Source organism: Felis catus, chromosome B1 (assembly GCF_018350175.1).
Source record: "Felis catus isolate Fca126 chromosome B1, F.catus_Fca126_mat1.0, whole genome shotgun sequence".
Classification (NCBI taxonomy): domain Eukaryota; kingdom Metazoa; phylum Chordata; class Mammalia; order Carnivora; family Felidae; genus Felis; species Felis catus.
The window spans coordinates 123,573,575-123,599,495 of record NC_058371.1 but is presented as its reverse complement, the minus strand read 5'-3'; the positions used below and the strand labels follow the sequence as shown (position 1 = coordinate 123,599,495).

General features: G+C 32.4%; 1 protein-coding gene across 4 annotated transcripts in view; it reads right to left on the bottom strand.

The window, feature by feature from the left end:
• Positions 1–25,921, bottom strand: part of STPG2 (sperm tail PG-rich repeat containing 2) — a 635,506-nt gene that overhangs the window by 302,940 nt on the left and 306,645 nt on the right. For all 4 annotated transcript variants that reach the window (XM_045056062.1, XM_045056065.1, XM_045056064.1 and 1 more), the window contains one exon: positions 8,741–8,856. In XM_045056062.1, coding sequence (XP_044911997.1) covers positions 8,741–8,856 — 116 coding nt within the window. The remainder of the gene's footprint in view (positions 1–8,740; positions 8,857–25,921) is intronic.

Genomic DNA, 25,921 nt, shown 5'->3' with positions numbered 1-25,921 from the left:
CTTTATTACATTAGTAAATGAAAACAAACAGACACTAAAATACAAAAAGCCTAGGAGCTACTGAAAACAAAGACAGCTTTCAATCTAGAACACAACTAGTTGCCTCTCTTCCAAGCTCAGTGCAGAGCAAACAGGCTAAAAACCTCAGATCCCAATTTATCACTGAAGAAGGAAAGAGTTAGACCAAACATCTAATGATTCAACTTCTCTGGGGGCTGCCTGAGGAACTTTTATCTGCCTCATTTATCTATGAGCACTGATAGGATCCAGAATACTCTAGATATTTGCAGGCTGCTAAGAAAAAGGAAGCAGGTTGAACCAGCACAGAGGTTTAATTAAGAGGTTCAGAATCTCTGGTTGCATTTATTGGTGAGAGTCTTCTCCTGTATGAGGCCAGGCATGAGGACTAGGAGAGATGGCTGTTTTGTTTAACGTACAGACACCAAAATAGAGAATCAAGGAAAATGAAGAAACAGAGAAACATGTTCTAAGCAAAGGAACAAAATAAGTCTCCAGAAACTGACCCTAATTAAAGAGAGATATATGATTTACCTTTCACACTATTCAAAATAACCCACATAAAGATGATCATCAAGGTTGAAACAATGCATGAACAAAGTGAAAATTTCAACAAAGAGAAAATATTAAAAATCACCAAACAGAAATCAAAAGGCTCAAGGTACAATTGAACTGAAAAATGCATTAGAGGGCTTCAGCATCATACTAGATCAAGCAGAAGATAGGAATACAAACTCAAAGACAGTTCATTGGCAATTATTCAGTCAGAGAAGCAAAAGAAAAAGGAAAAATAATGAAGATAGTTTAAGGGCCACATGAAACATCTGCAAATGAGTCAATATAGGCATTACAAAAGTTCCACAAGACACAGAGAAAGGACCAGATAATTATTCAAAGAAATAGTGGCTAAAAATGTCTCAGACTGGGGAAGGAAATGGAAATCAGATTAAGGAAGCCCAAAAGATCCTTCCAAAAAAATGGATCCAAAACATTCACAAGACACATCATAATCAAACTGTCAAAAGTCAAACACAAAGAGAATTTTGAAAGCAGTAAGAGAAAAATGACTTGTCACACATACAAGCGAACCCTCACAAAACTGTCAGCAGGTTTTTCAACAGAAACCTTACAAGCCAGAAGGGAGTGGGATGATAAATTCAAAGTGCTAGGAGAAAAAAATTATTGATATTTCAGTAGAAGAAAATGGTGATGTAGGAGAAGACAGCTTCCCTGTTTTCTCACAAAAATCAATGATTGGACAGCTATCCATGAACAAAAACGTCTAGAGTCCACTTAGGAAAATTTAGCAAAACATTATAATAAAAAAAACCAGAATAATAGCACAAGAAGAGAAAGAAGACAATTGAATTTTGCCTGAGTTTTCATATCCCCCAAGTGGCATTTTTCAATTCCAAGAAGCAGCTTCCCAGAAGGAAAGAGTTTCACTTGCCAAGAACGAGCAGAGTGGGTGACCAGCTTTGCCAGCCTCCTGAGGTACTGTGGGAGGGTCCTGCTTTGGTTTCACCCCACCCAGACCAGCAAAACTAAAACATCTAGTGCTGACTTGAAACAAGAAAGAAAAGCAGAGGCTATTAGCATAGCTGCAGGATAAGCATAAGCAATTGCAGTTCACAAGTCTTACTCTGCAGATAAACTCAGTAGATTGTACCACTGGCAAAGCCAAAGGCCAGCACATTTGCTGTGGATCTCCAATAGATCTCACCAGCTTTCTTGCCACAGGTATTTGAATTCACTGATGCCAGCCACTTGAGTCTCTTCTCACTCCCTCCACTCCCCCAAACACCCCTGTTAGAGTCTAGGACCACACTAGCAACCATCCAAGGTACTATGGTCGGACAAATGTAAGATACAAGCCACTTGAATCCCTCCCTGCCACCTTCAGACCCTAGGAGACAGGACCATAGCCATCTCTGGCTTATGCAGCTGCACAAGAACAAGATGTCCGCCTAGGCAACAGGAAACTATAAAACATCCATAAAATAATTAATAAAGTGGCATTAGTAAGTCCTTCTCTATCACTAACTATAGTATAAGTAAATGGATTAATTTTCCATCTAAAGGAATAGAATGGCTACATGGACTTTTTTTTTTAATACACAACTATATAGGTATTTCAGGCCTAAGGATTCACACAAATTCAAAGGGAAGGGACAGAAAAAGATATTCTATGGAGATGGAAACTAAGACAGCAAGGGTAGGTATACTTATATCATAAAAAATAGACTTTAAGCCAAAAATTGTATAAACAAAGAAATCCATTTTATAATCATAAAGGGTCAATTCATCAAGAGGATATAACAATTGTAAAAACGTATGTACACAACACCAGAGTACTTAAATGTATTAAGCAAATAGTAACATATCTGAAGGGAAAAATAGGTAATACAATGATAGCAGAGGACTTCAATCATCACTTTTAAAAATGGATAGATTATCCAGATAGAAAGATCACAAAACAAGCCTTAACAAATGTAAGGATATTGAAATATCACAAAGATATTTTTCCAACCCCAATGGTATGAAACTAGAAATCAATAAAAGGGAAAAAAACTGAAAATTACACAATATGTAGAAATTAAACAACATACTCTTGAATAACCAATGGGTCAAAGAAGATGTCCAATGAGAAGTTAAAAACTATTTTGAAACAAATAAAAATGGAAACACAACATACCAAAACTTATGAGATGTAGTAGAAACAGTTCTAAGAGGAAAGTTTATACATTAAATGCCTACATCAAGAAACAAAAATAATCACAAATAAAAAAAAACTAACTTTTCATCTCATGGAACTAAAAAAGAACAAATTAAGTCCAAAGTTAGCACAAGAAAGAAGATAACAAAGATCAAACAGAAATAAATATGAGGACCAGAACAACAAAAAATGAATGAAACAACAAATTTGTTTTTTTTTTCAAAAATGAATAAAGAAAATTAACAAATCTTTAACTAGACTGAGGAACAAGAGACATCAACTAAAATCAAAGATCAAAAAGAAGACATTACAACTGACATCACAGAAACACAAAGGATCAGAGAGACTATTATGAACAACTATACACCAAAAACTGCATAACCTAGAAAAATGGATAAGTTCCTAAAACATACAATCTACCAACAGCAAATTAAAAAAAAAAAATAGAAAATCTGAGTAGATCTACAACTAGAAAGAAGATTGGATCAGTTATCAAAAACCTCCCAACAAAGGAAAGTACAGATTGTTTCATTGGTTAATTCTACTTAAAATTTAATGAATCAATGTCAATCCTTCTCAGAGTCTTCCAAAATTTTGAAGAACAGATAACACTCTCAAACTCATTTTACAAGTATTATCCTGATACCAAAGCTAGATAAGGATGCTACAAGAGGAGAAAATTACAGGCCAACAAAATATTAGCACAACAAAATACTAGCACAATAAATTCAACAGCACCTAAAAAGGATCTTACATCATGATCAAGTGAGATTTATCACTGAGACACAAAGATGGTTCAACATATACAAATCAATAAATGTGATGTAACACATTAATAGAATAAAAGATAAAAATCATATGATCATCTCAATACATTAAAAAAAACCCCACATTTGACAAAATCCAACATCCTTTCATGATAAAAACTCTCAACAAATTGGGTATCGACTGAATATACCTCAATATAATAAAGAGTATATGTGGCAGGCCCACAGTTAATATCCTAATCAATAATAAAAAGTTAAAAGCTTTCTTGCTAAAATCAAGAACAAGATAAGGGTGTCACTCTACCCACACCTATTTAACAGTACTGGAAGTCCTATCAAGATCAATCAGGCAAGAAAAAGTAATAAATGTTACTCAAATTGGAAAGGAAGCAGTAAAATTATGTTTGCAGATGATATAATCTTATATATAGAAAGTCCTAAAGATGCCACAAATAAACTGTTATAAATAATAAATTAACTCAGTAAAGTTACAGGATACAAAATGAACATACAAAAATCAGTTATGTCTTTATACACTAACAACAAACTATCACAAAAATGCCATTTGTATTAGCATAAAAAGTAATAAAATACTTAGGAATAATGTAACCAAGGAGTTTAAAGATCTGTACATGGAAAATTATAAGACAATGATGTAAAAACTTGAAGAAGATACAAATAGCAAGATATCCCATGTTTATGAATTGGAAAAATTAATAATGTTTAAATGTCTATTATACCTAAAGTGATCTATTGATTCAATGTAATCCTTATCAAATCCCAAAGGCATTTTTCACAAAATAGAAAAATTAGTCCTTAAATTTGCATGGAACCATGGAAGATCCCAAGTAGCCAAAGAAATCCTGAGAAAGAACAACAAAGCTAGAGGCATCACATTTCCTAATTTCAAAAGATATTACAAAGCTATAGTAATCAGAACAGCATGGTTATAGTATACAAACAGACATATAGACAAAGGCAACAGAAAAGTGAGCCCAGAAATGAACTTTTGCATATATGATCAACTAATCCTTGATAAGGACACCAACAACACTTAATGGGGAAAGGATATTGTCTTCTAATAAATATTTTAGGAAAACTGGATAGGTACATACAAAAGAATGAAATTGCAGCCATATCTTACCCTACTCACACACACACAAAAATGACGACTTAAATCTAACACCTAAAACCATAAAACTCCTAAATCATAGGGAAGATGCTCTCTGACACTAGTCTTTGCAATGGTTCTTTTAGATATGATACCACATGTAACCAAAATAAACTAGTGGAACGATATCAAACTGAAGAGCTTCTTTACAGAAGAAACAATAGAAAAATGAAAAGGCAATTAATGGAATGGGAGAAAATTGTGCAAACCATCTATCTAATAAGTGGATAATATAAAAACTATATAAGGAACTCATACAACTCAATAGAAAAAAAAGTTGAGTAAAAAATGGGCAGAGGATTTGAATACACATTTTTCCAAAAAAGATATACAAATGGTGAAGAAGTAGAAAAGGTGCTCAACAATCCCCCCTATCAGGGAAATGCAAATCAAAACCACAATGAGATATCACCTCACATCCCTTAGAATGGCTAACATCAAAAAGACAAGAGATAACAAATGTTGGTAAAGATGTGGATAAAAGGGAACTAATGTGCACTGTTGGTGGGGGTATAATTTGGTACAGCCTTATGGAAAAGAGTATGGACATTCCTCAAAAACTAAAAATCAAACTACCATATCTAGCAATTCCACTTCTGGGTATAGATCTGAAGGAAATGGATTACTACTTTGAAGAGACATCTGTACTCCACTGTCTCTATGGCATCATTCACAGTAGTCAGGACATAGGACAACCCAAGTATCTATCAAAGGAAGAACAGATAAAGTTGTGGTTTGTGTGCATAACAATGAAATATTATTCCACCATTAAAAAAAAGAAGGAAATCCTGCCATTTCTGAAAACATGGATAGACCCTGAAAGCATTATGTTAAGTGTAATAAGTCAGATAGAGAAAGATAAATACTGTATGTTCTCACTTACATGTGGAATCATACACAGCTGAACTGATTGAGATAGAGTAAAATGATGGTTGCCAGGGGCTTGGTGGGGGGGGGAGAGGGAAATAGAAGACATAGAAAGAAATTGGGTAAAAGGTATAAACCTTCTATTAAAAAATGAAAAAAATTCTGGAGAGCTTATGTACCTTATGGTGACTATAGTTAACAATACAGTATGTTACTTGAAGGCTGCTAAGAGAGTAAATCTTAACCATAATCATCACACACACAAAAATGGTAACTACGTGAGGTAATGGCATCATTTATTGCCACCTCATTGTGGCAATCATTTATAATACATACATATGTCAATTATATATGAACAAAGCAGAAAATCATATTAAAAATACTTGTATTATTAAATTTCAATTAATTTCAGTAGAATTTGCTTTTTTAAAGAGAGGTATATTTAAATTTTTCTGTAATATTTAAATGAAGGATTTTTAAAAAGTTAAATTTATTGAAGTTTCTTCTATCCTATTTTAAAATATTCTCATATAAGCCTCAATTTTAAATTCCAGAAAATAATGTGTTGCTTCATGTAAACCTTAAAAATGTTCGTGTTTACTGAGCAGACTTACTCAACGAGAGAACATTAATCAGTCAATAAAACCTGCTATTTTGAAAGGGCATATACATATTCTTCTCACTAAACTAAGTTAATAAGTATGTCTTTATTCATGGATAAAGATTAGTGATCTAATCATGGGAAGAAAATCTTAGAATTATCCATTTTGTTGATTTATACAATAAGCATTTATTAATATGCTCCTATATGCCAGATTCTGTTGTTGAAGCCCTAATAATATAAAAGTAAATAAGTCTCGTCCTTATAGAGTTCAGAATCTGCTACTGGGAGTTCTTGATTGAAACCATAAGTGAGTTTTTGTGGATTAACAAACCATTTAAAATTGTATACATTTTTTTTTACATGAACATACATGCACAATTTTCCCCTTTAGAGTCCCTAGCTTTCATTATATCTTTAAAAGGATCAGTGACAGTGAACCAATAAATATCAACAACTAGAAGGAGTAAAAATGACACAGATTAGTTTGTAATTGAAATATAGTGAGTAATGTTCCAATGACAATTCTGACCACACCCCCATCCAAAAAATAAGTAAATAAAATAGAGAGAGAACACTAATTGTGCCTGGGACACTCAGGAGACTGTTTACACAAGAATAAAAATAGTGAGCAGACTTTGCAAATATGGCTGTGTAACTTAAGAGAGCTATTGTAATAGATATTATTGTTAGTACCGCCTATATTGGATAGGTTAGATCCATAAACATGTGACACTGAAAACCTATAACTAATGATGGCACAAATCATACACATTTAAGTGTTTTTTAAATATAATATTGCAATCTTAAAACAATGTTATAAATTTCTAAAATCTTTTTCTGTAAAAAATAAAAGTAAAATATTTAGGCAAACATGTTCTCAAGAGTTACCAACTGAAACTTATTAAAGTCAATAGAGAAAGAAAGAAGTACCAAATTAAAAACTAAGAGCAAATAATAATAAATGGACCTATAATTTACTGGTCTATCAGATTAAAAATAACTTTTCCTTTAAAGAAGGAAAACTTTGAAAGAAAATTACTTGTTCAAAAAACTTTTCAACTATTAAAGAAAACAATAGGAAGACAAAAAAATATTATACACTCAGTTCTCAACAGAAAAGTTACCCTGAAGTGCAGTATGTGTGTGTATATATATATATATATATACATATATATACATTCAAACAATACCTGAAAAAACATCATTATCAAACCCATAAATATTTTCATTTGGCATAGAAAATACTATGAAGAAGTATAAATATAATTTATAAAATCTTAATGAAAGAAAAAGAAAGATTTTTAAATACTAGAAAGATTAGTAGATACATTTTCTATGATAAATGCATCACAAAATGAAAGGGTATCATTACATTTACTGACATTATTATTTGTAAATACCACTAAAATCAGTTTTAAAAAGTAGGGGAAAATGATTCAGCTAAAGATTTAATATGATAATATATCAAACTATGAACAGCTATACCATCTAACTTATCAAGACTGATAGCTTACTGATCAACACTTACTTTAAGACCCTTCCTCACTGTGCCTAATAACCCAAAGTAAACAAGTCATAAACTTTGCCCAATCCCAGCCAGGTTTGTAAGACCTGTCTTACATCACAGAGCTCAGGTCCTAAAACACCAGAAGTCCTTTGATTTGCATCTCCTGAAACACTATTAAGACTGCTTAGCAGATTCTCCCTTTCCAAAGTAAATAGAATTAGCATTGCTTAATCAGTAGGAATTAGCAGTGATCTTCTGGGGGAATCAACAGCCAACAAATAAAATAACAACTCTTTCATTATTCATTTTCTTTTCTTTTTCTTTTTTTCCCTGATGTTGCATTATGAATCTGCTTTGACAGAATGACTAAAAATTATTTAGATCATGACATTTTAAATAAGTAGAAAGCATACATTCAATAAAAGTGAACTTGTCATTAACTAACCCAAAAAGCAACATTCACTATGGTTTGGCCCGAGTATTAACTCTTAAATTACTTGCTATAAGCCACTATAAAATATTTCACTTTTAATAGTGAGTAGAGTACAAATGGGGGACCTATTCATCCTAGATTGGGAATTAAGGCCAATCGTGAACACAATTTTTAAAACTTGAAGGTTTACTTAAGCATTCTTCTTGTAATCAGAAGGCCCACAGCTTAAGAGTCCTTTATTTATTATGAATCTAGACTACAGCATCTATACTTATTAAAAAAAGATAAAAGATCCAAACCTGATTTTACTGGAGCAACAGGGCTATCTTCTGAGCCTTCTAATAAATCCATGATTGCAATAAATATTTGGAAATTTCCATTTGTGTATGTAAACAACTAAGTCTTTAAGTTTCAGGGATGTAAAAAATTATACATATAACAGTGCTTAGTGGACATTTATAGATAAATTGACAAATAATTCTTAATTCAGTCTTTAAAAACTGTCAGACTGTATTTTAAAAAATGCCTCCTTCGATTTTAATAGCTAGTAATATGAATAAAACATATGTAAAGGACTTTAATGTAGACATTTTCAGTACTTTCTGGAAATTATTCTATTCTTTTGTTACTGATAAAAGAAAATTATCATTGACAAACCTCATATGTAGCTGGACCAGGAGTAATCTCTTTGGAATCTTTAAAACGCTTTGATGCCTTAACAAATAAGGGTATGGAGCAAGATTTCCTTAAAACAGGATTGTATGCTGCAGGTCCTAAAAGAAAGCAAGTATAGAAAATAATAAAATATTTTAAAATTATTGATTTGGGTCATATAATTACTATTCTTAGATTCATGCTCTTAATATGTAATTTAGCATCAAACAATCTTGGACTCATTCTTTTTGAATGCTTAAAATCATTCAGTTTAGGGCTTTGAAATATAATAAGCACAAAAAAGTGATATTTGCTTATCTAATAATTAAATGTAATATAGAAGTATTTTCCCAAAAAAGCAAATAGTACCCCCTCAAGATAAATATACATCGTGAAAAAGAAATAACCGACTTCTTTATTTTCTAAAAATGCATCCATATGCTCAGTGAAGGTGTAGGGCTTGAAGTGCATTTGGAAATATGAATAAGACTCAAAGAAGCAAAAAGGTAGTTTAACAGCATTCTGGGCGCTAAACATGATGGAAGCCAAGACACAAAGACAGAATTCACATGAAACAATTAGATATAATAAACAGACTGGTTGAATGGAATAGTGCCTAATCCTAAATGAGAATTCTGTACTAGAGCCAATAGGTTTCAGACTGTATTACAAAGTGTCCCAGAATTCCAGAGAAGTGCCTAGGGAACACTGTATAGGTGAAGTCCAAGTAGAAGGAGGCTGAACTATTTTCATTCAAAACATCTCTAGATTTACTTTTCTTTGTTTGGGTCACAGGTTAAAAAAAAAATTTACTAAAATTGTCTAATATGTAAATTTTTAAATAAGCATTTGGAAACTACTTCCACAGGTAGTGGATAGCTCTTGAAGGTTTTAGACTAAAGGAGATTCATAAAGAAAGAAGTAGTTTAAGAAATAAACTTCAGCAGTACTTTATAGGATGGCATGACTTGCTTTGTTTTAAGGACACTAATAAGGAGTTTACTAACATTGGTAAAGGAAAGGAAGAACAACTCCAATATTTTCTAATAGATACAACAAATATTTAGTATGTTTAGTGGCTGAAAAAAGATAAAAATAAAAAATGGCTAATGAAAAGGCAATACTGTGGGGCACCTATGTAGCTCAGTCGCTTAAGCATTCAGCTCTTGATCTCAGCTCTAGTCATGATCTCACAGTTCGTGGTTTTGAGCTCCACATCAGGTTCTCTGCTGTCAATGCAAAGCCCGCTTTGGATCCTCTTTTCATCCCCCTCTCCCTGCTTCTTTCTCTCCCTCTCTCTCTCTCTCTCTCTCTCTCTCGCAAAAAAAAAAAAAAAAAAAAAAAAAAAAAAGCAATACTGTGACAAAAAAAAAACACACACAGTAGAAAGATACCATTGAAGAGGAGCATCATGTGTTTGGTTTTGAACCAGTTATGTTTGAAAAGACAACAGGATATCCAATAGAAATGTTCAGAAGACAAGTGAAGATACACAATTGAAGCTCATGAGAAAGCTGTCCTGGAGAAAAGGAAAGGAGTTATTCACGTAGAGGCAATAGTTGAGGTATCTCTAAATGAAAGAGCGTGGAGAGAGAAAATTAAATAATTGAGGACTGAAACAAGGGGACGCTGCATATAGGAAAAGAGGAGGAGAATCAAAGAAGGAAATAGTCTAGTGAGTAGAATATGGCTAGTACAACATCATAGGGAGTTTTTCTTTTCTCCATCCACATGTTAACGAAAACGTACTGTCTGCCATTTGTCAAGCCTGTATTTCCAGAGAGTGCTAGAGGTCTACTATATCAAAGTTTTAAGAGGAGACTTCAAAGAGAGGTCACAGTGGAGCATATAGAAAAGTGGTGATGAATGAAACCAAATTAGAGGGCATTAAACAGATAATGTGGGGAGAGGAAACAAAAACGTGAGCACCGAATATTATGTTCACTGAACATAAACAATGAAATACATATAAAGATATTAATAGAATACAAAATTAATACCTCTGTCTCCCTACTACACATGCAACTGAAAATCACCTACTTTGAAGAATAGATTCCTCCAGATGTTTTCAAATCTAAAATATTTTTAGAATTGACAAATTCATATGAAACATTTTTAAGGCTTTAGCTTCATTAACTAGGACACGTCAAAATTTACAATAAGAGATGACATTTGACTCTAGTTCAATCATTCTAAAGTCAATTCAATTCATAGGATAAATATCCAAAATTATAAAGTCCTTGTGGGAAGCTGGTATGAACTGAATGATTGTGGCCTCCCTGCCCCATTCATATGTTAAAACCCCAATCTCCAATGTGATGGTGTTTGGAGATGAGGCCTTCAGAAAGTAATTAGGTCACAAGAGTGGAGCCCTCATGATGGGATTACTGGTTTTATGAAAAGAGACATGAGAGAATTTATTTTCTCTCTCTGTTTCTGCTGTGTATGCAGATGTCTATCTGCAAACCAGAAGGAAAGCTCTCACTAGGAATGAAATGTCACTTTGGGCATTATGATTTTGGATTTCCCAGACTCCAGCAACTGTGAGAAATAAACTTGTACTATTTAAACTACTCAGTCTATGGTATTTTTTTTATAGCAGTCAGAATTGACTAAGACAGAAGCTAAAGTGTATTGATCTGCCAAAAGACAAGTAAAGTGTTGTAGCAAGTGCCATCTTGCATCCATGACTTTGGAATAATAAATTTCTATTCATAGTGCAGAAAAACAATGTACATAGACATACATAATATCTTTAAAAATAGATAAATACAAACTAAACTACACTGGGAAAATGTGTCAGTTACTGCAATATCAAGAAAAGAACACAAACCTATTATCAGGAACTGGGTGCATGATTCTACAGTCAATTAATTAAAAATTACAACTTTAACCATAAAGATGTATAAAGTTTAATGCAATAGATAAGACTATAAAGCAAACACTGGTTTACTGTTGTATCAGTAAATTTCATTTTCAACTACGAAATGAAATAGTCTATTCCTGGTCCTTACCAGCATGCTACAACAACTGATAAATATTTACCTTTATGGTTATAACTCATTAAAAGAAAATAAAATATTCAAATGTAGTTTTAGTGGATTTCCTCTTATTGGAATTCCTTTGAGAAGCATTAAGTAAAGTCAAACTCTCAATATGCATCTTACTGCATTTTAGCACTTAGCTTGCTTTAAGCTACAGAGCATTAAAAAAAAGGGGTCTATTTTACTTGATCTTAAAATATATTTCCAATTACATATGTTACTGCCTATGTGATACAGGTCAAAGATTTACATTGCTTCACCAGCTCTGATTCATGGCTGGATTATGCAGAAATTATCTTCTATTTATTTATCAAAATGCCACATTTTAATCACAGGTCATGGAAGAAGAAAACTTCTCATTCCAAATCAAACACCTATGAAAAGTCTGCCTGAGTCATGACTATTATATAATGGGAAATTCAAGAGCAGGTGATTCTTATAATTACATATTTTCCAGCCCTATGCCAGCTTAGTCTCTATGAAATGTCAACCAATGCTACAGGGCAAAAATGGGAGAGAACAGAAACAATGAGTAATTTAAAATAAAAATAATTTTGGTACATTAGAGTGGACTCAGAAATAACTACTTCTATAAATAAAGCTATAAACCTCAGATTAAAAATGGCTGTCTTCATAACAAGCTAAAATTTATAAATCATGCACTCAAATTTGTTTATGAATACTAAGTCGTTTTTTCACATGAAGCTGAAAGAAACTACTGAAAAGTAAATAATCCATGTGTGAGCATATCTTTAGGAATTAAAAAGCATCTAGGAAACTATTCATTACAATGGACCACATGACTTTAAAATGTCATTTAGAGAGTTTAGTTTTATGGAACACGTTTTCTCATGCTGATTTTATTCTCTAGCTCTACAAATGAAATAATAGCTAAAACAAGAGATTAGTACACAAGGAACTATTATCATCAATGTCAAAGCTACATTTAGGTACCAAGCTCTTCTCCTGCTTCCTAAGACTCGATTTGATTAAACGGCACTTCAGATTATTACCAAACAACTGTGGTCTATTAAACTGAGCTTATAGGTGATGAGAAAAAACAGATAAGAGTCTCAATAATGCATAAACTTTTAACCAAAGTTCCATGTATGTTTTACCATCCTGTTAATATCGCTGTTCAAAAACAAAATGGGAACTATGTGCTTTAAGAAATAAGATCTTGGGGTGCTTGGCTCAGTCGCTTAAGCATCCATGGCTCAGCCCTGTGTCAGGCTCTGTGCTGACAGCTCAGATCCTGGAGCCTGCTTCAGATTCTGTGTCCCTCTCTCTTTCTCTCTGCCCTTCCCTGGCTCGTGCTCTGTCTGTCTGTCTCTTAAAAATATATAAATGTTAAAAAAAATTTTTAAACAGAAATAAGACCTTAAATACTTAAGAATGATACTCTAAAATTACTATAGAGTATCTAAGAATTATTGCCAATACAGTCCCTAAGAAATGGTCTCTTATAATGAACTCCAACCTAAGTAGACTGAGTACTGCATCAACTGGAGTCTACCTAAATCATCCACCTGTTAAAACATGTGTTCCTAGCACTGAGTAAGCAGTAGGACTGTCACTGTTATGACAGGTAAATACAAGATCAGACAGATTTGGATTGACTGAAATATATCTTCAGACAAAAAAAAGTCTGTTTATCCATGTATCTCTATATGCATTCTTATAAAATTCTTACCAAAATGTGCATCCATAAGCCCTATCAAATGAAGTCTTTGAACTGATCCTGTAAAAAATATGTCACTCTCTGATAATGTAAGTACATTATACAAATTTGAATGACTTTCATCAGTCTTGAATATGTAGGTATAATACACTTTCTGTATGAATTATAGGAGCCAACTGGTAGGAAGGATGATAATCTTTCATCTTCTACCACTTTGAGTAGGTGGTATATGAAAATGTAACACATGAGTGATTCTTAATGATAAATGAACAAAGTTATCAAATAATCAATGAAATATAAAGTTATTTTCAAAGTAAATAAAATATCTCACAACTGTCCCGGCAGAGTAGCAAATTTTCCTTTCATGACTGAATTTTGGTTTTTACATCCCGCTGTTCATATTTAAACATTTGGAGCAGGAATGCCAAGAAAATTATCTGAGCAAAAACATAAAGTCTCAATATGTATTTAAAGTCCCTTTATATCACTATCATTATTTTAACTCTCACTTAAAGCTGAATTAGGAAGGTATTCCCCCAGAGACTGGCACTTATCTCTGTGAATATTATATGTAAAACTCAGGATAATGCTATGTATCTTTGTAAAGTACATTAGGTCATAGATTAAGTGATGAGGAGTTCTTTAAATATAAACACTAAATTTATTTTGAACATTTGATTAATATTAAACAAGCTAAATTCTTTAAGAAAGAAATAATAAATACGTAATGATTTAAAACATTTTAATGGCTAATAATTACCATTTTAAAATGTAACTATTTGACATTTCTTTAACTTACTAAAAATTGTTATATTCTTAAGTGTTTGGATTTGAAACTTTCTCTGAATAGCTCTGCTATGATAAAGCTAGACTCAGAGTTTAGCATTTTCTGAAAGAAGAGCCTACATGATTAATATATAGACAAGCGAATTAAACAAAGGTTAATATATTCATTGGCACCCTAAATGAAGAAATTTTTTCACCTTAAAACAAACATATCTTATAGATTAAGTAAAAGATAAAATGGTTCTCATGCTTTGATGCATAAATGTTACATTCACCAAAGATTAAACAAAAACCATTAGGTTAACCATCGAATATCCTAGAAAACTTCTTGCTCCTTTTCCATAAACTTAAATCTATGTCTAGATATAAATCTAGAAAAGATTTTTTTCTTCTCCTTACCAGTGTTGTCTGCTCACTCCGCTCCTGTGATCACAGGATATAATGTACATACTCTCTAATGCTGTTCCTATAACTTCATGGAATAATAATAGCAGGCTAAGAATTCAGCAGAATTCTTCCCTTGCAAACCTTCTCATCAACTACCACTAGTTAATTTTAAACAAGACAAATAACAGGGGGATTGGTTTATCTTAACAGTACTTATGTCCAAACAGTAAATGGTTTCCTTATCTGGCTTCAATGCCCATGACCCACCAGACCTGTTCACAGCCCTTCCCTAGCTTCGGGTGTGTTTCTCCTCTGGCCTCTGGCTGAACTTGTTCTATAGCTTGAAATAACAAGACTGCAAAACAAAGAGAATCATATTCAGCACTATATATTTTAAATTAATCTTTTCCAAAGTGTAGTTCATGGACCACAGCCATCAGAATAACCCAGATTAGTGTCAGACTATAGATTCCCTTAGATTCATAAATCATAAAATCATACTCTCTGAAAGTGGAACCAAGAAAACACAACTTTAACAAAGCCCATTGCTTTAGACCTTTTAACTATAATTTAATATGTTGCTATTAGTAAATATATCTACACATTAACTCTTTTTTCCCTCAAAAAATCTCAAGAATTCGTTATCCAGAGCAAAAACTTTCTGAAATTATGGATGAGACTATCTTTTCTCCAGAATATATCTGAATCTCTTATGCCCAGCGCCTGTTTATGGTAGAGCTTCAATCAGGGCCTACTGAGCTGAACTAGGCCAAGCCAAAGAAAGAGTCTGTTTATAAGCCAACTAGAATCTACTCCTGAGACTTTAAGCATTCTAATTATTTTCTTTTCATTTTAATTTCTTTTCCAGTAATTGTCTATGGAAAAATGGATACCTTAAGATCCTATTTCTATTTATACTGTGAAAATAACATTTAGATGATATATCACATAAATGTTTGTAAATACATTCAGAATAATCATTGCCTGAGAGATTAGTAGGAGACTGCAGTATTAAGATGGAAAAGAAACTTACTTTATAGTGTATATCCTTCAACACATTATGAATTCGGTTATGGCCATGTCACACTATTTCAATTTGGGGCCAAGTGTGCAAAACTTATTTCATGATCATGGAAGATGAAATTCTGTGAAGTGTAAGTATATTCTCATCTCTATTTAATCTATCATTCTCTGGAATAAATCTAAAACCTAAATTTTAATTCAAGATTTCTTATACTAGCCATGTGACCTTAATAAATTCTTTAAACCTTTTTAAGTTTCAGTTTCCTCCTTTATAAAAGGGGGTTGAAATGGTCCAGAAAAATTCCTCAAAGCTACACAGTAAGTAAGGACACATCATTCAACTGCTTTAAGTCCTTGGGAACCTCCCCCAAAGAAAGGAAAATAAAATTATTTAAATTTTATAGAAAACTGGTTTAATAGCTGAGCTATGACGGGCTCTATGATTTTAACAACTCCTTTACTACTTTACACTCCCTTCTTAATCTTTAGCTGTCTCTAGCACTTGCCAAAAATATCAAAATTGCCAAACAAATATCATCTTAATTAAATGAAGATATGCTTTCACCCGAACATGGTATTTCTCAAACAGGTGAATAAGGTCTAGGAGATGGAACAAATTGAGGTTTATATGATAAATTTAGAGATTTTTGCTCCTGGATTATTATTCGCATACCACAAGTGGGTGTAATTCTGATTTGCACCTACACTTTTAAACTTATAATAAGTACACACACATTTAAGGAAAACAAAAATATCACAATTCTAAAAATCAAATTGTCTTCATATATCCACAATCTTGACACTGCTAGTTGCCAAGGATGCCACATACTGCTACTTTCAAAACCTGTTATAAACAATAATTTTTTAAAGATCAAGAGTTAAATGATGTTGTCTTAGAATCAAACAGGCCTCGGTGCCATCTTTTGGTGAAGGCTGCCTCTCTGTGGCAGAATACAATGTGTCATGTTCTCTGAAGGACAATTTTCTCTTATTTTTTTTAAACCGGTAGAAAAGATCTGTATAATATTCATAAATACATAGATTTAAATACAGTGTTTTTACTACTTCTTTCAGAATATTCTTGGATTCAGGTTTGGAAAGGTCTTGGACCCTGAGGAACTGCCTCACTCACAAGCATGTAGAACAAGGGATGAAAATAATTATTTATGCAAGTAACAGAAATCAAGTAAAATACAATTGCTCAAATAGAATGGTCATGTTTGCTGTCTTTTTTGAAAGTTAAAGTCATTATTCACTTAAACTGAGTGACCTCTGCTGGTCAGAAAGACATACTTATTAACAGATATCGAGCCTACCAGAAAGCAGCTGTTATCTTAATTTCCTGAAGGAATTACTTAAAAATACTAAGTGTACCATAAGATGATGCTTCTTACTCACTTAAAGAACAATGATACGGGAACATATCCTATTTCAAACACTGAAAGCCAAGAAGCAAATATCAAGTGGATATCTTTGAAAAGCACTGATTTAATTGTTCTCTCTTCATTAATGACTACTGTTAGTCGTAATGAAAGTAGGCTTAAAGGACCTTCTTGTTATATTTAGGAAGGACATATGTTCTACAATGAATTTTTTTAAGACTTGGTACTTTTAACCATATGATAAGTGAAAAAATTAGCATGTGTGCATTTTTTTAACAGAAAGGAACAAAATATCTCTCAATCACAAGCATGCAACTTGTTATATCTCAAAAATAAAGGATTTACTTAATTAAGCAATATTATCACAGAAGTGACATTTACCTTATCTAGAATGGAACATACTCCCTCATCAGAAACAGTAAAAACTAATTAGAAGAAGATACCCAGAGGGCCACAGTAAACATTTCAATAACCAATATCAAGCTGCTTTGTTGTTTTCATTCAAGGCATAGGTATACCAAAAAGCATCACTGAGAAAAACCTCTGCAGATTCTTTTTTTTGCATTTTAATGGAGGTCTAAACCTTTGGCATGAAGTATACCAATAAAAGTGCCAAAGAAAGTTGCCTGAAAAAAATTTTAGTCAAGAAAATTATTATAATTCCTCATTGCTAATTATTGTAATATCTCCTTCCCCTCTTCTTCTTCTTCTTTTTTTTAATCTGTTTAACAATGTCCAGAGGGAGAAAAAGAAACATATTTGGTCTCTGCCTCTGCAAATACTGAAATCTATTTATATGCAAATAAGCTATCCATTATTAGTATGAGAAGAGACTTGTGCATAAAGGGAGAAATAAATTATCACTAGAAACCATTAATGAAATCTATTTCAAAACATAACATTTTACAAGAGCCCTCATTCATGTAATATTTGTTTAAGCCTCGAGGGGAAATAGTGAGTTCTACACTTAGATGAAACCTGATACTATATTATTTCCCATGCCAATTTGTTTTGTAAAATGCATTTATTCTTTCCCTAGAAATGACTTGATAATTGTAACTCCAATGAGTCTTTTTAAGAGAACTTTATCATTGAAGTTAAAGTCCTATGTGTTTGTCATATAACTGCCAGACTTTTTAGGGGAGTTTATTTTTGCTCTGTTACAATAACTGTTATTCCCTGAGGTTTAAAAACATTAACATTCATTTTTATACTCTTATGGTAGTAACATAAAAATAAATGAGTTTTAAGAAGAAGGAACATGAGTCTTTCTGGAATAAGTTGAATTTCTATAGAGAAGAATAAAATAAGCAATAATCAATGCAGACTATAAAATAATTTCAAATGCTTTACCCATTTTCTCTATGGGTTTCTTATTTTATTTTTTATGTAAACTTTATTGTGTTTATCCATTTCTTCAAAAAGTCCAAATAGAATGTTAAATGGTATTACATTAATACATTAGAATAGAGAAAACTGGTATCTTCATCATATAAAATCATCCCATTCAAGAGGCTACCCTCTTGAGTTAGCAGAATTAGTTCCTCATTTATTCAGACCACTATCTCTGTCCATTATCAGAATTTAAAAATCCTCTTTTGCCTTCTAAGTTAATTCCTCAAAACTAATCCTTTTGGGAGATGTAATTACTTTTATTATTTTTTTATACATGATCACTACTGGCATAGAAAAATGTTACTGATTTTTATGTCATTCTTATATCAAGCAAGTGTGCTAAAATTTCTTATTAGTTTTAATAGCTTCTGGATTTTCAAAAGTTGTTTTGCTATATGATGCTATAATCTGAAATTAAAGATAATTTTATTTATTTTAATCCCTGTAGTTCTTCTGTGTTCTCAGGTATTCTCTCCTTAGGTATTGGTCTGAACCACCTACTTTGTTAAGAAATTTGGTAATAGTGTATATCCTTTTCTTCCTTCCTTTAAAATAATGCACAGTGTGGGTCTTAAATTTATAACCTTTATCAAGTTAAAAAACTTACTTGTAATGATAGTTTTCTCAGTTTTTGTTTTATAAGCACACTAAGCAAATTTAACTAAGGTATCATTTCTACAGTTCTTTATTAAAGTATTTTTTTTAATGTTACAATACAGAAAAATGAAAACACCCTGAAATGCACTGCTAACTCTCTTGTCTCTGGCCTTGTTAATTTATCTTTGCTCTTAGATGACTAAGCAGTTTAAGATGAAATGTTCTGCCCATTACCCTCTACCATGCCTCATGCTGGCATTTAGGAGAGAAGAGCACATGACAGTGAGGATGTGGTATTATTGTAGTAAGGAAGTCAGCTGTTCTACTTATTCATCCTAAAGCAAAGCCCACGATTCAACATACTGCTGCCTTCAACAAACAAGACAAAGTTTCAAATCAGGAATGTTGTTAAAAGAGAGAAGAAGAGAATAGTACTACTTATACTGCTGTACCCAAAGAATACCCAAAATAGTCTTTTTTTTTTTTTGTAATGTATGACTGGACAGCAAAGTTCACCAGGCATATGACAGGAGCTAGCAGCATGAAAGACAAAAATCAAAATAAATTTTATAATGGGCCCTAGAGGAGAAAGAGATTGTTTAGGAAAAAATAGAACTTTATAAATTCAATAAATAATAGATAAAACACATTTATAATGATATTGCATCTATAAAACAAAGAACAATCAAAGAAAAAGAAAGTATTCTAAGAACACATAACTGTTAGTATAGAAAATTCAATGAAATAAGAAAATAGCCAAAGGGAAAAACACACCATGCAGAATACAGAGCTAAAGGACAAAAAGAGAGAGAGAGAGAGAATATGATAGAAAGCTAAAGAGACATTTAAAAAAAAATCTGGTAGGTCTACATCCAGAGTTTCCAGAAAGAGAAAATAGAAAACATTGAGGATTTAAAAAAAAATCCTCAATGTTTCAACAAAAAGATAGTCCCCTACAAAGAGAAGAATATTCAAAATGCCATCTTGACTTATCTGTATCAGCAAAACTGGATATTAGAAGATAATGAAGCAAAATAAGACAATGTATGAGAAAACTGAAGACATTTTGAAATATAATGTCCTGCCACCATTTCAATAAAATGAAAGTCCAGAGCTAATAATATACATCCTTCTTATAGGAAAACCAATGCACACAAAAATAGATCAACAGAGCTAAAAGAAAGAGGACCCCCATTGGGGCACCTGGGGGCCTCAGTTGGTTAAGCATCTGACTCTACATTTTGGCTTGAATAGTTATCTCAGGGTTGTGAGTTGGAGCCTTGCATTAGGCTATGCACTGACAATACAAAGCCCGCTTGAGATTCTCTTTCTCCCCCTTTCTCTGCCCTTCCCCGCTCATGCTGTTTCAGTGTCTCTCTCTCTCTCTCTCTCTCTCTCTCTCTCTCTCTCTCTCTCTCTCTCTCTCTCCCTTAAAATAAATAAATAAACTAGTAAAACTCTTGCTTTTCTAAGCATTAGAGAAATATTCCCCCAGTTTTTTTCTGCAGAATTAAAGTTTTCACAGAATTTTAGTTAATGTCGCACATATAAAGTGTTCCTTAGTCAAATAAATTTGGGGAAAGTTGGATTGAACAAAGTTAAAACAGTTTTCTTTATCGCAGGTCATGACAGAGACTATGATATTCTAATTCACACGTAACAAAGGACCAATATAATGTGTGCATTTTCTACCACATATGCTTGCTCATGGATTTCCCTCTTTTTCCCAATCTTCTTAGAGAGTTAATGTTTGCAAAACATACTTAGAAAAACTTTAATTTCTGGGAAGCCACCTTGGTTTCCAAATTTCTAGTGTCTATGTATATATATATATATATATATATATATATATATATATATATACACATATGTATATAATAGTTTTTAAGTTTATTGTTTTTGAGAGAGAGAGAGAGAGAGAGAGAGAGACCCCATGAGGGGCTCAAACACATGAATGGCGATATCATGACATGAACCGAAATCAAGAGTAGGATGATTAACCAACACCCCTCTAGTGTCATTTTCAATGTACTAATTCTGAGACTGTAATTTAAACCTTAACTATAGTGTTGGCTAAAAGCACAAATGAAAGCCGAGACAAAATTACACTGAGGGCATTTTTTTTCTATTGTTATTAAAAATTCAAAGTAAATTACAGTTAAATAGTTCACACTTAAAAGCCATTTATATCATCTTTGGTTTTGGGTATTACAGAACTGTGTTTCTCAGCTTGCATAATCAGTCATCTTTAGCAATGCATAGTATTATCTAGCCAAACAATAGCTTCATCAGTTTCAGCATGTAGTATCTTCAGATAACCACAGAGTATAAACCAAAGAATTCCATCAATAGTGAATGGTTATTTTCTATGATTGGCCACAGCTGCAAGAAATATATTCATTTATATTCTCTTCAACCTCTCTATCCTCTAATCAAAAAAAAAACAAAATTAGAAACATAGTATCTATAGTCTATCTGAAATTTGTGCAATAGAATTATTATGTGGTATAGAAAACACAAATATGAACAATGAGAAAAATGAGCTACTTTGAGGTCAAGAAGTTAACTTATTTATAAATATTGGTTTAAAAATGGCCTTCCAGTCCATCAGTGATATTTTAACTTTAATTAGTATTTTTTTTTAATTTCATAAGAGGCATACACACAAAAAAAAGTCACCTAAATAGGAGGTAGAAATTATTTGCTTTTAGGTTCAAGAAATTTATGTGTGGAAGTATTTTCCAAGTTGCCATTATCTTGACAATTTATTCATTTTCTCTTGTATATGGCCAAAGTAATTTATTCATGAACCTCTCAGAGAAAAATTCAGGATCTAATCTTGGTGAAAGGTTTACCTGACCCAGGAAACAGAGTCACATGAAAATCTAAGGATACCTGCTGAAGCAGCCACCCAGAACTGAGGGGGGAAACCTGCATGAGAGAAAAGCTCAATTGGATTTATATAACCTGTTTGACCAAACTGAGTAAATCTCTCAGCAGACCCTATGGAAAGATTACAGCAGCACTAGGTTACAGAAAAATATCCAAAATGTAAGCAAGCAAGGAAAAAATACCTTATCCCTATAAATATCTTCTGGAGAATGTGTTAAAGAAATCTGTTGAAGGTGTATGTGTGTGTGTGTGTGTGTGTGTGTGTGTGTGTGTGTGTGTGAGAGAGAGAGAGAGAGAGAGAAATAGAGAGAGAGAGAGAGAGAGAGAGAGAGAGAGACAAACAGACAGACCAAGACAGAGAGAAAACAGTGTATGACTTTAGACCTTAAAATCCTCATTTCATTTCTAAGGACTTGTGCCTTTGACTGATTTATAGAAAGAAAGCACCTGTTACCAAGATCAGAGGAAGATTTGATGGATGCTAGTAGACTATGGGGGAAAATAAATGACTTTGGTTACTTTGCAAATTTGGAGAATGGAATATAATCTGTGTGACTATAGTTCCTTTTGTCTTGATGATGCTACCTGGATGGGTGATTCAGTTGGAATTTCCATATTAGATTAATGTTATCAACGATTATTGAAAGAGAAATGTGTCAGAAACTGATATTAGATATATTTTTTGTGATAATACTGTGACTTTACAAAACCTGATTTTGGGGGGAGAAGTCCTTTCCTCTCTTATATAACTCAGAATTTGAAATACTGAACAAGGTGGGTAAGGTAAACTGGACTTAGCCCATAGATGGAAGACTCGAAATCAGGCTGCCTCCACCATCATAAACAGTTGCAAGGAGTATGGCAGAGAAAGAATTTAGGTAAAAGGCCACAGCAAAAAATACGAAAGAGACCAGCCAAGACTGATAAGATTTATCACAAGTGTCCAGAAACACATCCTTCATAAAGTCAATTCTTTTTAAAGGGGCTTTTGTTTCAGGCATGAATTGAAAGAGAGATAGTAAGAAAAGCTACTCCCTTTTTTAAAGTATAGTATTATTGTTTTGTTTATTTTTAAGATATGCATTGAAGAGTATCAAGAGCTAAGAACTCTATTTTGGTTGCATTAAGAACAATAACCATTCTTTTAGATTGATGCTGCCCAAAAGGTTAGTTTATTATCTTCCACATCTAGAATTGTGCAATTGCACAAAGTGGTTGTTTTTGAGATCAGATTAAACACACCTAGTTCCAAGCTTTAGAGAAATGTTTACATCTTGACCATTGTCTCATTTACATGGACTTCATCTTATATACACAACTAAGCAAATCTAAATTTTACATCATTATTCTGGAAGATTATGGTAAACCAAAGATATGATCATTTGTTTCCAAACTACTCAGAGTTTGAATCACCTATTAAAGTTGATATTTCATTTTATAATGTGATATTTCATTTTACATTTCTGATCTGTACAAAATGATGTTAACAAAGATTCTCATTTTATTAAATCTTCTGTTCAATAACGTCCTAATTCATTTAGCATCTTGGTGCTCAGGGATCCAAAGGGGAAAAATAATAAAGTCCTACCTCAAGGATATACCAGTACAGTGGAAAGGGGAGATGAGACAAATGCACATATGCCTATACCATAAAATAGAATAAGATTAGTATTATCAGTTCTACAGGGCTCTAAAAGAGAGAGATTTCATCTGGCTGGCAGAATCAGGAAAGATTTCATAAAAGGGGACATTTGAGATAGGCCTGGAAAATGCGTAGAATTTTGTTAAACGGTTACAAGCTATTCCCAGGTGAAGGAAACAGCATAAGCAAAACCTTTATATAGCAGAGCATGAGGCATGGCTTGGAAACTAAACAGTATAATTTCACTAGATTATATAGTAGAAGAACACAGTGGGAGGGTGAGAATAGAGAAGATAGAACTAGAATGGAAAGTCTGGGATCATAATATAGAAGTTGAAGCCTTTGCACTTATATAATGGTCAACAGCAATGAATTGTTGGTGAAGTTGGAAATGGTAAATTCAGAGCGGCATACTAGGAGACCTTGAACCACTCATTTTCCAATATATACGATAATAAAGAAAATTACTTCTAAAATGGTATTCTTTTTTTTTCTTTTTCCATAACATTATTTCCTATACAATAAACTAAACATCTTATCTATACTACTCAGATTATGTAATATTCACTATTCCAAATAGTGTAGAATAGCTGTGACAAGAATAAGCACCTAGGTAATTACTGTGTGGCCTTATCAAATGGGTCTTTAATGTTGGAGGTTGGGGGAGTAGAGTTGAGAAGATCAATATTATCTCCTTATTATTGTATATTAAATTTCCACAAATGTTGTTTTCATTTTATTAAACATTTACCAGAGGAGTTTATTTTTAAATTTTAATAATAGTTTTGATTCTTCGAGCTGATTATTACTATGTTCAGAAAATTAAATCAAATTAAAGTTTTAAATGGGAGACTCCAGTAAATTCCTTTCTCTTTGCCATCTGTTTTTCACATAAAAGAGCAAACATAACGCTTTTAAAAGTGTTACTCCAATTACCAATGAAATTTCTATTCCCCTTAGTTATGCTGAGCTGGTATTTCTAGAAATAGTTCCTTATAAAATAGCCTATTCACTCAACCTAAAAACACACTACCAACCAATGGTTTAAGAAGAGGTTTAAGAAATGTACCTACAATATGGTGTAATTTATGAACTTATATTGATACTTCCAAACTAGGGCCTATGCCAGAACTGCTTTCAGTCTCATTTAAGTCATCCTTACCTGCTCTTTCAGAGCACTCTGAACAAAAATAAGAATAAAATTGTATAGAAAAGTGTCATTAATTGGTTCAATATATCAAATTCACATCAATAAAGAGCAATTATGGCATATTTAATTTTATTCCTTTTTAAATCAATCTATAAAAGTATGTGTTAATCTCTGTACAAAAGATATTTTAAAAAACTAAAGATATTTTTTTCTTCTTCATTTTCCCCTTTAGTCCATTGATTTCATGAAATCATCTCATATACTCACAAGGCCATAAACTGTGCTATAATTATAAATATCATAGTTTGATATATCTCATTAAACACTTCTACCATGAAAGATTTTTAGTGGAATTAAGACTGCCATAAATAAAATGTAGGAAAAGCTGTTATCTTAATATCTAAGGGAAAACACAATGTATGCTCTGAGAGCTTAGCAAAAATTGAATGAATAAAACAATTTTATGCTAATTTATGTGGAACTATGTTGTTCAGCGAACCTAGATTAAAAGCAGCTATGAAAACTTGGGAAAAGCTTATACCATATGTGCATATGATTTTATCTTTACAAAATATTTCTCTGAGTCAATTAAAGAGCAGTTAAGAGTAACAAAATGAAGGTTCTCAAAATTACATTGCAATTCAATACTTGTTTGAAAAATAAAGAGTTAATCTTAACATCTGGATTTTTAATCTTCATTATAAAATGTAGTATGAGAAGATGACAGTCATTTGAGACAACTTATCCTTTGGTTTTAAGTGCCTCATCTTTTTCTCTAAAAGTTCTTGGATGTTCTAGTTGTCCATTTCTGCATAAAGTTTTAACCTTCATATCTAGTTTTATTTTCTTTATAAAGATGGTCATTTGATAATGACAGATGAAGTGTGGCTGAATAAAAAGTTATGAAACAGATATACTCATGAGAATTACAGGCAGTACCAATAATTTATTGTTGAGCCTTCAAAATATTCTGTTACAATGTACACACATAAAGCCATATCAATTTGCATCTTTAGCTTACTAAATTAAAGGCCATCATAAAAACAGTTTTAAAGAAATGCTATATATCATAACTTAGCTGAAATGATATTCATGCTTTAATCCATAGATTTTAAAGCTAAAAGTACTAAGAAATTATTTGTTCCAGGCTTTACCCAATGGAATGCTTTCTGCAGTATACTTGCAATGTGGTTATCCAACTTAGC